The sequence below is a fragment of the Chlorocebus sabaeus genome, chromosome 22, assembly GCF_047675955.1.
Source record: "Chlorocebus sabaeus isolate Y175 chromosome 22, mChlSab1.0.hap1, whole genome shotgun sequence".
NCBI lineage: Eukaryota > Metazoa > Chordata > Mammalia > Primates > Cercopithecidae > Chlorocebus > Chlorocebus sabaeus.
The window spans coordinates 83,134,359-83,150,669 of NC_132925.1; the positions used below are offsets into that span (position 1 = coordinate 83,134,359).

A 16,311-nucleotide genomic window follows, 5' to 3' on the forward strand; every position below is an offset into this window, starting at 1 on the left:
TAGACCTCCCCACATATATAAAGCAGTTTAATTGCAAGATAGTAGAGCTGTCATAGCTTTAGTCTTTTGTGAGATGGCCTCTGCTTTGGTTCCAGGTTCTATGTGAAATGAAAGATGTACTTTTGTTTTGGATGAAAAAAAGCAGAAATGATCATTCAGTAGTGCTAACCAGTTTAGTAATCCAATGAAGCTAGATGTCAAAAAATTTTATTTTATATTTGTCTTGTCAAATACTGAATTACCGTATAACTTTAGATGCTGTTTTGACATTAACCCCTTTGGAGCTGGGAGTTGGGATTTCCCAACATTAAACGTGAACACATTTCGCAGAAGCTTTTAGCATCGGATTATCTGGACATTCACATCTAGTGTGAGTGTTGTGACTAAGTGAACTTGTGGCAGAAGACCAAGCTTTAAGGGATTGTGGACTTGCAGACCCTGACGCGTTATATTGTGTGAGTAGTGTATAATTTTAAAACGTAAACAAACTGTGTATTTCAATAGAGGAGGACTTTTTGTTTTTTAAATGTAGCTCTTTTAGAAAACGATGAAAAGGATGAAGAGGATATGTCTCTGGATTCAGGGGATGAAATCTCACATATAGAAGTATGCAGCAATTTTCATTCAGAAATATGGGAGAGAGAGACCAAAGGATCACGTGGAACAGATCAAAAAAAGAATACTCAAATTGAGTTGCAGTCGTCTCCTGATGTGCAAAACAGTTTATTAGAAGATAAGACTTATCTTGATTCTGAAGAGAGAACTTCTGTTGATATAGTATGCTCTGAAGGAGAGAACAGCAATTCAACAGAACAAGATTCATATAGTAACTTTCAGGTTTATCATAGTCAATTAAATATGTCCCATCAGTTTAGTCATTTTAATGTTCTCACTCATCAGACATTTTTGGGGACACCATATGCCCTTTCATCAAGTCAGTCTCAAGAAAATGAAAATTACTTCTTATCTGCTTATACTCAAAGCTTGGATACAGATAAATCTCCACCTCCCTTAAGTGGAGGGAAAAGTGATTCTTCCAGGCCATATTCACAAGAGAAATAACCGTAGCAACTTTTTTTTAAAATAGATTGTTGTGGACTTTGTTTATTAACAATTTATATTTCATTCTCTAAACAAAAGGTTCTTGTTCTTTCTCAAATGTTTTTTCTTTTATTTAAATCATGATGGTCTGTAACAGTTGAAGCATCTAAAAATTGAAATAAATATATATTTTTAACATATATTGTACTTGAATTATCTCATGTTGGCACTTCTAAGTTTTACTTTTGTATGTTACCTGTAGTTAGGCTTCAAATTGAAGCCTGTTTTATGTGTAAAATCAGATGCTTGCAGGAGGACGGTAAACAGCAAAGGCTTTACTACTTTTGCTCTAATGTCACCTGATACAAAGTACTTTTGTTGAAGTGAATTATTTTGATTTAGGCTTTTGTATAGTGTTTTTACACAGGTATAAGCCAGTAATAGCAGTGTTAATATTTACAGGATTTTGGCTCAATACCTCAAGATTTAACAATGCAGTTTCATTTAGATAATAAACTATGTACATAGGACACATTTTTTATCCCTAGGCTTAGTCACGTAAAAACTGCCTATTGCTAAAATTCCGGTAACTTCGAGAGCATTGGATTTTTCAGTACTTGTGCAATCCTTGATTTAATGAAATTAACTTTTATATTTCAAAAGATAGGCTTCTGTTTATCAATGGCATTGAACAATTTGATTTTTAAATTAGTTTTAGCAATATTGAAGTATAATGGAAATATATTTTTGAGGTGGTCTTAGTAGTAATTACCATTTGTGGAACACATTAGTGCTATACTAGAAAGATACAGTGGAGATAGCTTTCAAACCTACATCTATTCCTAACTACTGCCTCTAATACTAATTACTAACTTGTTGCTAATGCTAACTTATAAAAATGTTTTTGAAAATTGCAATTTCTACAAATGTCATAAAAGCAGGATTTAGAGAAGAAAACAATTTCCACAGAAGCCTAAATTGAATTTGTTATTTTAGTAAAGTTATATAGAGTTATGGGTCTAGACGTGTTAGTAAGTTAGATAGAACTTTGGCACTTTAGAACAAATGCATGAGTGGTATTTCACTTAATAAGTTACATAAAAAGTGTGAAAGAACACTGTGAGGTCCCAGGAACGCCAGACTATATTAAGGTAAGTAGTAAGTGTTTTTTTAATAGGGCTTCAATACTCAGGTGGTGACAGAGCAGAAGAACATGTTTTTTTTACTACTAAGCTTTTACAAAAGTATGTTTTATTGTATAGAACAAGTACAGCATTTTACTACATAGTATACAAGTTTTTAATGAGCATTTAAAAAAATAAAATCTAGGCTATTTGAAAAATACCGTTGAGCCAGTGAGCACATTTTATAATTTGGAAGACACAAATCAAATGTGAAGGATTTGATTTTCTACATTTAAAATGAAGAACCAAAATTATCTTCTTGATTTTCAGCTAAAGGCAGGAGACTACTTTCCAACTCCTTTTGCTTCTGGAGAAGGCCCTGAAATCACATTGATATATGTTAGTAAAATGTGCACACCTGACTTGCAATGTTGTGTTAAACTAGAATTCTATTCACTTGGAAAACATACTGCTTAGGATAAAATTGTCATTCAAAAATTTTTCAGAAATGCTTGTACTAGACCACTTCATTTGGATATATAAGCTATCACATTTGTAAGATTGTATTTTTAGCATAAAAATCAGTAGGGATGAGAATTTTCTTAAAAATCAAGCCTCCAAAACTATGGGGGTAAATGAAGTCATTCCCTCTCCCCCAATCCACCCCCAACTTCTCTTAGATACTAGGAGGCGTCTCCCTTAATATACATACAGTGTTTGTTTTGTTTGAGACGGAGTCTTGCTGTGTTGCCCAGGCTGGAGTGCAGTGGTGCGATCTCGGCTCACTGCAAGCTCCGCCTCCCAGGTTCATGCCATTCTCCTGCCTCCCAAATAGCTGGGACTACAGGCACCCACCACCACACCCAGCTAATTTTTTGTGTTTTTAGTAGAGACAGGGTTTCACTGTGTTAGCCAGGATGGTCTCGATCTCCTGACCTCGTGATCCACCTGCCTCGGCCTCCCAAAGTGCTGGGATTACAGGCTTGAGCCACACTGCGCCTGGCCAACATCCAGTGTTTATCTTGACTGTCCTAACCTTACCTTAGATGCTAATAGAAGGGTCCTGCTGAAATAACACTGGGCACTATATTTGTGGGTAAATGTGTACATCATATTCCTTTCTCTTTATCTCACAATTTTTGTTTCCACTAAGCAAGAAGTAAATTAACACTTTGTCACTCTAAAGAAATAATTTATGTAAAACTCTTAGTAATCCTGTTTGTCTTCAAATGAGTAAATAGACCAAAGGGGACAATTTTCTAGTTCTGTAGAGGGAAGACATCTGAGTCAGCATTTTGAAATGCAGAGGGTACATGATGACATGGAAAAGGGCACTTATAAACAGCACAGCTTATTCTTCCCTGAGTACAGAGTATATAGTGAATCAAAGCTAACTACAGCCATTCTTTTTAAAGCCCAAGGGATGGAGCAAAGGTTGTAAGCATGTCACCTGTTTTAATCAGAGAGTAAAATAATGAGAAGTCACAACAGTTTGGGAGAAAAAGTAATCTGGTGAGTAAGGTTAGACGTATAATTTCATACTGAATTTACTACTATTTGGGATGTACGTCAATATTCTAAACACTGCCAACACGTCAAGTTTTTTTAAAAGCCACATATTGCTAAGAATTTGTTAAAGCGTAACTGTATTTTTTGTTTTAGGGCCTTATTGATGTTTTGCCGTTCCAATGTATGCATTTTTATACTCAATAAACTTGTCTTAATTTTGTAACTGTCTCATGATTTCGTACTGGAAAGAACTACTCAAAGACGGCAATGTAAAAGCAAGTCCAAGGAAAGTCCCATTTTATTTGTGTCTAACATATAGGAACTGAAATACTTCTTAAAACCTGGGATGCATCAAAGTAACTTAAAACAGCCATTCAACATGTTCCCCGAACCGCCCACGCCACATAAAGAACAGACACATCTACACTTGAAAAAGCTCATACCTGTCTCAGTTCTGAAAGTCCCTTAAGGATTGCTTGCTGTCGATCCCTATTTTTCACCATGTTAGGATTAAGAAGTGGATCCCTGACACAGTCAGAATCAAATAGCTGTCGTTCTTGGCCACAGTCTAAAGCGGGATGAAAGTAACAAATCAGCCAATTACATTAGTAAAATGATACAGCCCTGTGCTATATAATATTCTAAGGAGTCATTAATAAATATGTATCCTAGGAAAGTACTAAGCAAAATTTAAGACATATTCAAGAGAAAATTCCTTCCTCTCTCCAGGAGCAAACATTGTAAGAAACTTTCTAGAACTAAGTGCAGGAATTACTAATTTGGAATTTAAAGTTGGGGGTTTACATGGATCAATTTTTACAGTTAGAATGCTTATATTTACTTACCTTGTGAATTTTGGTACTGAGGGTCCTGGGTTGAAGGCTGAGACAATGGTGCATCGGGATCAAGGTAATAGATCTCATTTGTTCGAACATAGGGAATAAAATGGGATGATTCAGAAATTCCAGGTGATAATTCTGTTTGATTACCTCCTGAAATCAAATTCTCTCTCTCATAGCTACTGTTTTTTAGTGGTAAGTGTAATGTATTTTGAGTTTGTTGGGTTCTGTTTTTCACTGCTGGAACTGGTGGTGATGGAGACCTATTAAAAAAAGAAAAATAGGAGCCTTAGTAAAAAACTGTGTATTTAGATTAAGTATATCTCTTTGATCACATTTCACTTTATGAAACAAAGTCTTGCTGTGTTGCCGAGGCTGGAATGCAGTGGTGTGATCTGAGCTCACTGCAACTTCTGCCTCCTGGGTTCAAGCAACCTGTCCTGTCTCGGCTTCCCAAGTAGCTGGGATTACATGTGCACGCCACTGTGCCCAGCTAGTTTTTGTATTTTTAGTAGAGACAGGGTTCACCACGTTGGCCAGGGCTGGTCTTGAACTCCTGACCTCAGGTGATCCACCTGCCTCGGCCTCCCAAAGTGCTGGGATTACAAGCGTGAGCCACATGCCTGGCCCATTTCACTTTATTCTAAATGTACCTGTAACACCTTTGGGAATATATGCATAGAAGCCTGAGCTCTATAATATCATTCCGTAAAACAGGGGAAAAGAATGGTATTTATTTGTGTTTTTACTAGCACTAGCTATGGTATGCGTACTGTAGCACAAGGGAGAAATTTAATTACTAGATCCTGAGGAACACTGCTGGCTTGGTTAGTCTGAGCCTACTGTTTTCTCCTTAGATAATTCACCATATAATAATATACTCACCATCTGAACAAAACTTGTTTTTAAGCCCCATTCTGAGACAACTAAACCAGCTGGTTCATGCACAAAGACAGAATAAAGATTCTAATTTCTAAATCTCTCATTGACTGAATTTCTCATTGTCCTTATCAGTCATTTCTTCCCATTCACCACTCCTGGCCATCCCTCCTCCCAAAGCAGAATGCCTATTCTGCTAGTGACATAACCTGGAATATCAAAATCACTTAGTTAAGTCTAGAGATAAAAGTAAATGTTATCTACATTCCTGCCTAGGCCCAGTCCAACATGGACCTTCAAGCTCCAGCTAAAGTGCCACCCTATCCCTTAATCCTCTAACCCTCACCTGGAAGCCACACCCTTTCTGACTGTTCTCTACATATAACTATATGCCTCATGCCGTCCAGATCTTGAATCCCTTTTTTGTCCCACACAGAAAGCACTAAATAGCTGCAGAATTAATCTGATGCATACATACCTTTCCTTGCTGAATGAATGAATATTCAGAGGCTCTTCTTCCTAAAAGATGGATAAATGCAGAAAGGAATATATAGCATTTTCACATGTCCCCACAAATATTTTTAGAGCTACTTATTGAAATAATCTGAGGGTAATATTTGAATAACAGGTACTGACTGAGCAATAGAATAAATAGATTCAGTATTTTTCCAGAGTCAAACTAATCCAGTAGTTCCTAATCTCCCAAATTGACCTCTGTCTATATGGACTATAAACAAGGGTTTTAAAGGGGTATTTGAACACATAGCATTCATCTATAGAAGTTGTGTTAAATGTAAAGGACTCAATAATAAAACCTTTTCAGCTTTGTGGGCCATATTGTTTCTCTTGCTAGTCTGTTGTGTGAAGTCAGCCATAGACAATTCATAAAAGAATGAATTGACTATGTTCATTCAAAATTTTACAAAAATGGGTAGCAGCCTGGATTTGCCCATGGGATATAGTTTGCTGATCCCTAATGTAAACTGAAACAGATCAGAACAGCCTTACCAAAGCATACATGTGAGAAACTGTTTTGAATCTAGAAATATCAACACATCTTCTAAGATGGAAGAGCTTTACCTTTTTGACTAGATGCGGCCTGAACTTTGACTCAGTTTCTTGATGAGATGAATGAAAAATTTCTGGTGAAATGCCTCTGTTTTGAGAGAGGTGCCCAGGATTATTTTTTTCTACCAAATGAAGCAATTCCATCTGCCTCCTTACTTTTTTTTCTTCTCTTTGCTTTTGAAGCTGTTTAGGGTACTTTTCTGATGCTGGAATATACCTTTTAGGTGGCTTATTTATATTCCAATCAGGCATTTTAGGATATTTCTTCATGTGTTTTGTTTGTTTCTCTATTCTTGTGAACTGATTACACTGGTCATTATACCGATTGTTTTCTTCTTCTAAGCTGGCTCCTTTATCCTGAGTTAGTTCTTGCTTGTTTTTCTTGGTGCTAAACTGTCCAATAAGTTCTGCTGAAATCTCAGGAGATGAACAATTTGTGATGTCCCTCTCCATTAATGATCCACAATGTGATTCTGCATTGGTGAATATTCCTATATTTAAGTCATCTAAAAAAAAGTTTCAAATGATTTTTTTAAATTATAAACAAAATTTTTAATTTTAAATAACTTTCCCCAAAACATTAAACAATTACTGCCCTCTGAGACTTTTTTCTTTCATTAATTTTCAACAAAACCAAAACTCTATTATACTTATTAAAGAACAACCCCTCATACTCCCAACCACTGGCAACTACCACTCTAATTTCCATCTCTATGAATTGATAATCATGAAAAGATGCTCAACATCATCAGTCACTGGGGGAAATGCAAACCAAAATCACCTAACACTTCACAATCAGTAGAATAACAAGGGTTGGCAAGAATATAGAGAGTCAGAACCCACATGCACTGATGGTGGAAATGTAAAATGATACCACTGCTTTGGAGAAGAGTTTGGTGGTTCTTCAAAATGCTAAACATACAGTACCTGTTACTCATGACTCAGCAATTCTACTCTTCTCTCAAAAGAACTAAAAATGTACATCCACAAAAATCTATATATGAATATTCACAGCAGCATATTAATAATAGCCAAAAAGTGGAAATAACACCAATGTTCATCAACTCATGAATAAAAATGTGGTATGATAAATGTTGTATTTATTCAGTGACAAACAGGAATGAAGTACTGATACATGCTACAACATGGATGAACCTTAAAACATGCTAAGAGAAAGAAGCCAGAGAAGACTATGTGGTCTAATTCCAGTTACATGAAATGTCCAGAACAGGCAGAAATATTCAGAGACAGAACGTTAACTGGAGGAGAAAGAAGAAATAGAAAGTGACAAGTAATGGGTACAGTGTTTCTTTCTCGAGTGATCAAAATGTTTGAGAATTGATTGCAGTAATGGTTGCACCACTGAATACCAAAAAACACTAAACTGTAGGGTAAATTTTGTGGTATGTGACATATTTCAACAAAGCTGTTATCCCTTTATTTTGTAACTTACTGAAAACCTCACCTTTTGTTAATTTTTGAACTTTTGAACTTAATTCTAATTGCTTTAATTATGACTTTAAGTAAATTTTAAATCAAACCACAGTTTCTACACAAATACCTGTTTGCACACCAGTATCCTTCTTAGAAGTTGTATAATTCGTGTATGTATTCATTTTACCGCTGACTTCATCAGAATCATGTCTTGAATTTGAAATGTTAGTAGATGCGTTATATTCCATTTGTATTGTATCAACTGGCAAAGAGAAATTACCTGATAAAACAACACTTAAGGAATATTAATAAAAATTATGTATGTATAGCAGCAACTAAATACAATAATTTTCACTTAATCAGGATGAACACTGCAATAAAAATTTTCTTACAAAAAGTTACCCACATTCCTATCAGTTACTGAATTTAGGGAGATCATTTCATAATTGTTCTCTGTAAAAACAGACACAAAAAGTACACATTTTACCTATTAAATTTTAACATTATTTAACACATTTTAACATTATTTCTGCTTTTATTGCAATTTTCCACATAAATTAAGCATTCCTATTTATAAAATTACACTAGTTTAAGGTCTGAAATTCCTACAAAAATAGTAGGTATATTAAAGGTATTAAAAATAGGCAATCATTTAGGCTGGGTGCAATGACTCACACCTGTAATCCCAACACTTTGGGAGGCCAAGGTGGGAGGGTCATCTGAAGGCAGTAGTTCAAGACCAGCCTGGGCAACAAAGCGAGATTCCATGACTACAAAAAATACAAGGTTGCAGTGAGCTGTGATGGCACCACTGTACTCTAGCCTAGGCAACAGAATGAGTCCTTTTCTCCAAACAAAGAAAAAAGGAATTATTTAAAATCATCTTCTAAAAATATTATAAAGTTCTGGTTAAGCCCTTACCACCAAGATTTTTAATCAATCTAGAAGTGTCATGTCCCTTTTGCGCCAATTCTCGGATTCTCTGTTCTTGTTTTAGTCTCTGTGCCAGTTCCTGCGCTCGCTGCATTGTCTGGAATAGCTCATTTGTCTTGACAGTCATGATTTCCTGTCAATATTGATGTGTTATTAAATACAACTATTAAACATACAAAGACTTGACTATTTCCTCTCAGTAAATATTTTCTAAGCTCCTATGTGTCAGGCACTTGTTTACATACTAAGGGTAGAACAGTCAACAAGGCAAAGTTCCTGCTCTTCTGGAGCTTACATTTTAACATCTTTTTCTACAGCTGTATTCAATCACAAATACGGTAACTCTTTTTACCCAATTCAAATTTATACTAAAAGTTTTCAAAGTTTTAAAAACTGTTCTATTACATTTAAAAATATATTTTAAAAGGTAAACACAAGGTTTATGACCACATCTTGCAGTTCAAATGATGCTTTACTGATTTCCTCATGTTACATAGGGGTAACTGGCTCAGCCTATTCAACTCAATGAAACTGGAACCCAGACCATGTGTCCCTTTACTAGCCAATTTTGGAGTGAAGGTTGCCAAGGGGGAAAACTGCAGTAAAAGGCAAGAAAACATTTAAAGTGCTCTACATTTTAAAACTTTAGCAAGTGAGTATTTTTGTTAAGTTAGCTCAAATATGGTACCACCACCAAATATACCTATGTTGTCTCCTAGTATCTACTTTTTAAAAAGGCCATTTAGGCCAGGCGCGGTGGCTCACGCCTGTAATCCCAGCACTCTGGGAGGCCGAGGTGGGTGGATCACGAGGTCAGGAGATCGAGACCATCCTGGCTAACACTCGGTGAAACCCCGTCTCTACTAAAAATGCAAAAAATTAGCCGGGCATGGCAGCGGATGCCTGTAGTCCCAGCTACTTGGGAGGCTGAGGCAGGATAATGGCGTGAACCCGGGAGGCGGAGCTTGCAGTAAGCCGAGATCATGCCACTGCACTCCAGCCTGGGTAACTGAGCGAGACTCTGTCTCAAAAAAAAAAAAAAAAAAAAAGAGTCATTTAACACAGAGATCTCTAGGACAGTCACAAATTGTATCATCAATCCCAGCCAATTATTCTGCAAATGTATGTTCCTGTTCATAAGTGGATACTGATAGGTCAATCATTTCTCTTAACATACCTAGAATAATTATTAATATAATAATTATTGCTTAGAAATGAAGCAAAGAAACTAGGACTGGATAAAAATGAAGTGCATAGGGAACACCTGCTTTGTGCTGTGACCTCCTCTACAGAAAAAGCCAAACCAATATAACATTTGAGAACTATTATCATGTGAAATAATGAAACTTTCTCAAGCTTCCCTCTTTCCTAACTTTATGTGAAGGTCTGACATGTCCATACATAGCTTCACAATTTCAAAATAATAGAAATGTTCAACTTCTGGTTATTTTTCCTTTAAAAATACATCCATTTTTATTCTAAAATGTTACAATTAGGAGGCCAAGCATGGTAGCTCACACCTGTAATACCAATACTTTAGGAGGCTGAGGTGGAAGGATCGCTTGAGCCCAAGAGCTTGAGACCAGCCTAGGCAACAGAGTGAGACCCTGTCTCCTCCACACACCAACAAAAAAATCAGCCAAATGTGGTGGTACGTGCCTGTAGTCCCTGCTACTGAGGAGACCAAGGTGGAAGGACAACTTGTACCCAGAGGTCAAGACTGCAGTGAGCTATGATTGCACCACTGTACTCCAACCTGAGCAGAAGAGTGAGACCCTGTCTCAAAAACAAAATCAAAAATCAAAGTTACAATTAGAATGTAAATACCTACTTCCTTTTGTTTTTGCTTAAGTATGTCTTCTTCATACTGTTTCTGCATCTCTTCACGTTCCTGTGCTAAGCGAAGCTCCTCTTCTTGTTCTTCCTTCTTTCTTTGCTCTTCCTCCAGTTGTTTCTTCCTGCGCTTCTCTTCTACCTGGGCAGTGATGGCTTTCTAGTCATAAGCAATCACATAAATCATTGTCAAAAATAAAAATCTGTGAAGCAGGAGGGACTTCAAGCAAGATGGCTGACTACATACATTCAGTGCTCACCTTTTCCACAGAGGGGAACCAGAATAATGAGTAGACAATCATACTTCACGTAGATCTAACAGCGAATAGTGGAATTCAAAATGACAGGAAGCATCAAAAGCAAGGAATGAAGCAAAGCAGCCTGTCTTGACAGGATTAGCTAGGAGTCTACAGAGGCTGCCTAATTGGAGGAAAAGGAAAGTGAGCAATCCCCAGCAATCCACATTCCCACCAAGGACTCCTACAATCCTAATCACCAAATAGCCCCTTGACCCTTGTGGGTCTCAAGACTAACAGGGCATTACCTGGAGACCACATGAAAGCACTGCTCAAGAGGGAGCTCACACTAAGTACCACAAACACCCAAGACCTGAGGAACTGTAGCATGGCACTATTTTGAGAGCCCAGCTCCTAGTGGACCTGCATCTTGCCCTGGGGCCCGGCCCTACAGCCCCTGCATCTCCACATTCCTAGAGACCCACTGACATTCACCATCTGCAAGAGCAACTCACTGAAAGCAAACCCACCTCCCTAGCAGCAGAGCTACAATGCAGCTGCTACTGCCCCAACCTAAGCATTCTGCTGGTAGCCTGGAAATCATCCCACCCCTGCCTACAACAGCCAGCACCTGCACACAACACCTTGGGAACCTGGGGGCAGATCTGCCCAGCCTTGCTTCATCTCCACCAGTAACCAAGCACATGGTCCAGGGATCTGGGGATTGCCCTGCCCAGGACACCACCATTGGCACCTGAGCACTCCTCCCAGAGTCTGGGCCCAATCAACCTGCCATTACCATCAGAGCTGGCAGCCACCCACATATGCCACCAGCAAGTCTGAGGACTGGCCCACGCAGCCCATCATAGACACCGCCAAAACCACCGTTGACTGCTTGGATCCCAGAGGGTTGTCCCACTACTACTACTGCCATTTCCCATGTTTGCTGCCCAGTGGCTTGAAAACCTACTCACCCACCCAACCCACTGCCACCATTCCCAGAACTAAATGAAACTGAAACAAAAAAATACAATAGATAAATGAAACAAAAAGCTGGTTATTTGAAAAGATAAATAAAATGGATAGATCATTAGCAAGATTAACCAAGAAAAGAACAGAGAAAAATCCAAATAACCTCACTAAGAAACGAAACAGGAGATATTACTGACACCACTGAAATACAAAAGATCATTCAAGGCTACTATGAATACCTTTACACACATAAACCAGAAAATGTAGACGAAACAGATAAAGTCCTGGAAAAATACAACCATCCTAACTTAAATCAGAAATAATTAGATACTCTGAACAGACCAATAGCAAGCAGTGAGACTGAAATGGTAATTAAAAAATTACCAACAAAAAAAAGTCCAGGACCAGATGGATTCACAGCAGAATTCTACCAGACATTCAAAGAATTGGTACCAATCCTTTTGATACTATTCCACAAGATGGAGAAAGAAGGAACACTCCCTAATTCATTCTATGAAGCCAGCATCACCCTAATACCAAAACCAGGAAAGGACGCACCCAAAGAAGAAAACTACAGACCGCTATCTTTGATGAACACAGATGCTAAAATCCTTAACAAAATACTAGCTGAGTCTAACAACATATCAAAAAGATAATCCACCATGATCAAGTGGGTTTCATACCAGGGATGCAGGGATGGTTTAACATACTCAAGTCAATACATGTAATAAATGTAATTCTTAAAAGAAGAACAAAAATCACACGATCCTCTCAATAGGTGCAGAAAAAGCATTTGACAAAATCCAGCATCCTTTATGATTAAAACCCTCATTTAAATCAGCATACAAGGGACATACTTTAATGTAATAAAAGCAATGTATGACAAACCCACAGCCAACATAATACTGAATGGGGAAAAGTTGAAAGCATTCCCTCGGAGAACAGGATCAAGACAAAGATGCCCACTCTCACCACTCCTCTTCAACATAGTACTGGAAGTCCTAGCCAGAGCAATCAGACAAGAGAAATAAATAAAGGGCATCCAAATCAGTGAAGAGGAAGTCAAACTGTCCCTGTTTGCTGATGACATGACTGTTTACCTTAGGAGTCCCTAAGACTCCTCCAGAAAGCTCCCAGAACTGATAAAGGAATTCTGCAAAGTTTCTGGATACATAATTAATGTACACAAATCAGTAGCTCTTCTATACACCAACAGCGACCAAGCAGAGAATCAAATCAAGAACTCAACCCCTTTTACAACTGCAAAAAAATACCTAAAATACTTAGGAATATACCTAACACAGAATTTGAAAGACCTCTACAAGGAAAACTACAAAACACTGCTGAAAGAAATCACAGATGACACAAACAAATGGAAACACATCCCATGCTCATGTATTGGTAGAATCAATATTGTGAAAATGACCATACTGCCAAAAGCAATCTACAAATTCAGCGTAATCCCCATCAAAATACCACCATCATTCTTCACAGAGTCAGAAAAAACAATTCTAAAATTCATATGGAACCAAAAAAGAGCTCACATAGACAAAGCAAGACTAAGCAAAAAGAACAAATCTGGAGGCAGCACACTACCTGATTTCAAATTATACTATAAGGCCACAGTCACCAAAACAGCATGGTACTCATACAAAAACAGGCACATAGACCATTGGAACAGAATAGAGAACCCAGAAATAAACCCAAATACTCACAGCCAACTGATCTTCAACAAAGTAAACAAAACATAAAGTGGGGAAAAGAAGCCCTTTTCAACAAATGGTGCTGGCATAATTGGCTAGCCACATATAGGAGAAAGAAACTGGATCCTTCTCTCTCACCTTATAAAAAATCAACTCAAGATGGACTAAGTACTTAAACCTAAGACCTGAAACTATAAAAATTCTAGAAGATGGAGGGTTGCTGGCAAGATGGCCGAATAGGAAGAGCTCCAGTGTGCAGCTCCCAGCAAGATCGATGCAGAAGGCAGGTCGTTTCTGCATTTCCAACTGAGGTACCTGGTTCATCTCACTGGGGCTAGTTGGACAGTGGGTGCAGCCCACTGAGGGCGAGCCAAAGCAGGGTGGGGAGTTGCCTCACCCAGGAAGTGCAAAGGGTCAGGGAAATCTCTCCTCTACCCAAGGGAAGCAATGAGGGACTGTGCCATGCCATGAGGAATGGTGCATTCTGGCCAGATACTGTGCTTTTCCCACAGTCTTCGCGACCCACAGACCCGGAGATTCCCTCTGGTGCCTATGCCACTAGGGCCCTGGATTTCAAGCACAAAACTGGGCAGTCGTTTGGGCAGACACCGAGCTAACTGTAGGAGTTTTTTTTCCATACCCCAGTGGTGCCTGGAACGCCAGTGAGACTGAACCGTTTACTCCCCTGGAAAAGGTGCTGAAGCCAGGGAGCCAAGTGGTTGGGCTTGGAGGGTCCTACCCCCACAGAGCTCAGCAAGCTCAGATCCACTGGCTTGAAATTCTCACTGCCAGCACAGCAGTCTGAGGTTGACCTGGGAATCTCGAGCTTGGTGGGGGGAGGGGCATCCACCACTGCTGAGGCTTGAGTAGGCGGTTCTACCCGCACAGTGTAAACAAAGCCGCCTGGAAGTTCGAACTGGGCAGAACCCACCGCAGCTCAGCAAGGCCGCTGTGGCCAGATTGCCTCTCTAGATTCCTCCTCCCTTGACAGGGAATCTCTGAAAAAAAAGGCAGCAGCCCCAGTCAGGGGCTTATAGATAAAACTCCTACCTCCCCGAGACAGAGCACCAGGAGGAAGGGGTAGCTGCAGGTGCAGCTTCAGCAGACTTAAACATCTCTGCATGGCGGCTCTGAAGAGAGCAGTGGATCGCCAAGCACAGCATTTGAGCTCTGCTAAGGGTCAGACTGCCTCCTCAAGTGGGTCTCTGATCCACGTGTATCCTGACTAGGAGACACCTCCTAGTAGGGGCTGACAGACACTTCAAACAGGAGAGCTCTGGCTGGCATCTGGTAGGTGCCCCTCTGGGATGAAGCTTCCAGCGGAAGGAACAGGCAGCAATCTTTGCTGCTCTGCAGTCTTCGCTGGTGATACCCAGGCAAACAGGATATGGAGTGGACTTCCAGCAAACTCCAGGAGACCTGCAGCAGACGGGCCTGACTATTAGAAAGAAAACTAACAAACAGAAAGAACTGGCATCAACATCAACAAAAAGGTCATCCACTCAGAGACCCCATCCAAAGGTCAACAACATCAAAGATCAAAGGTAAATAAATCCATGAAGATGGGGAGAAACCAGCACAAAACCCAAAATTCCAAAAATCAGAACGCCTCTTCTCCTCCAAAGGATCACAACTCCTTGCCAGCAAGGGAACAAAACTGGACAGAGAATGAGTTTGAGGAATTGACAGAAGAAGGCTTCAGAAGATGGGTAATAACAAACTCCTCCGAGCTAAAGGAGCCTGTTCTAACCCAATGCAAGGAAGCTAAGAACCTTGAAAAAAGGTTAGACAAATTGCTAACTAGAATAACCAGTTTAGAGAAGAACAAAATGACCTGATGGAGCTGAAAAACACAGCACGAGAACCTTGTGAAGCATACACAAGTAACAATGGCTGGTGTATCAATAGATGAACTGATTAAGTGGAAAAAGGGTATTAGTGATTGAAGATCAACTTAATGAAATAAAGTGAAAAGACAAGATTAGAGAAAAAAGAATGAAAAAGAACAAACACAGCCTCCAAGAAATGTGGGAGTACATGAAAAAACCAAATCTACATTTGATTGGTGTACCTGAAAGTGACAAGGAGAATGGAACTAAGTTGGAAAACACTCTTCAGGATATTATCCCGGAGAACTTCCCCAACCTAGCAAGACAGGCCAACATTCAAATTCAGGAAATGCGGAGACCACCACAAAGATACTCCGCGAGAAGAGCAACCCCAAGACACATAACTGTCAGATTCACCAAGGCTGAAATGGAGGAAAAAGCGTTAAGGGCAGCCAGAGAGAAAGGTCAGGTTACCCACAAAGGGAAGCCCATCAGACTAACAGTGGATCTCTTGGCAGAAACCCTACGAGCCAGAAGAGACTTGGGGCCAATATTCAACATTCTTAAAAAAAAGAATTTTCAACCTGGAATTTCATATCCAGCCAAACTCAGTTTCATAAGCGAAGGAGAAATAAAGTCCTTTACAGATAAGCAAATACTGAGAGATTTTGTCACCACTAGGCCTGCCTTACAAGAGCTCCTGAAGGAGGCACTAAACATGCAAAGGAACAACCAGTACCAGCCACTGCAAAAACATACCAAATTGTAAAGACCATCAACACTATGAAGAAACAGCATCAACTAATGAGCAAAATAACCAGCTGGCATCATAATGACAGGATCAAATTCACACATAACAATATTAACCTTAAATGTAAATGGGCTAAATGCCCCAATTAAAAGACACAGAC

General features: G+C 39.1%; 2 protein-coding genes across 22 annotated transcripts in view; one reads left to right on the forward strand and one right to left on the reverse strand.

The window, feature by feature from the left end:
- Positions 1-3,897, forward strand: part of TASOR (transcription activation suppressor) — a 63,682-nt gene extending 59,785 nt beyond the window's left edge. For 6 of the 9 annotated variants that reach the window (XM_007984653.3, XM_007984655.3, XM_007984654.3 and 3 more), the window contains one exon: positions 533-3,897. In XM_007984653.3, coding sequence (XP_007982844.2) covers positions 533-1,062 — 530 coding nt within the window. In that variant the 3' untranslated portion in view covers positions 1,063-3,897. Of the gene's footprint in view, positions 1-255 lie in introns of all 9 variants that reach the window. The other 3 variants (XM_007984657.3, XM_038003774.2, XM_038003775.2) reach the window with 1 other exon arrangement.
- CCDC66 (coiled-coil domain containing 66) overlaps positions 2,188-16,311 on the reverse strand; it is a 56,937-nt gene continuing 42,813 nt past the window's right edge. For 8 of the 13 annotated variants that reach the window (XM_073010021.1, XM_073010020.1, XM_073010018.1 and 5 more), the window contains 9 exons: positions 10,659-10,820; positions 8,816-8,960; positions 8,572-8,664; positions 8,022-8,156; positions 6,473-6,966; positions 5,871-5,911; positions 4,520-4,776; positions 4,118-4,242; positions 2,188-2,544 (listed from right to left, as the gene is read on the reverse strand). In XM_073010021.1, the coding sequence (XP_072866122.1) occupies positions 2,458-2,544; positions 4,118-4,242; positions 4,520-4,776; positions 5,871-5,911; positions 6,473-6,966; positions 8,022-8,156; positions 8,572-8,664; positions 8,816-8,960; positions 10,659-10,820 (1,539 nt within the window). In that variant the 3' untranslated portion in view covers positions 2,188-2,457. Of the gene's footprint in view, positions 2,545-4,117; positions 4,243-4,519; positions 4,777-5,870; positions 5,912-6,472; positions 6,967-8,021; positions 8,175-8,571; positions 8,665-8,815; positions 8,961-10,658; positions 10,821-16,311 lie in introns of all 13 variants that reach the window. The other 5 variants (XM_007984666.3, XM_038003778.2, XM_038003779.2 and 2 more) reach the window with 2 other exon arrangements.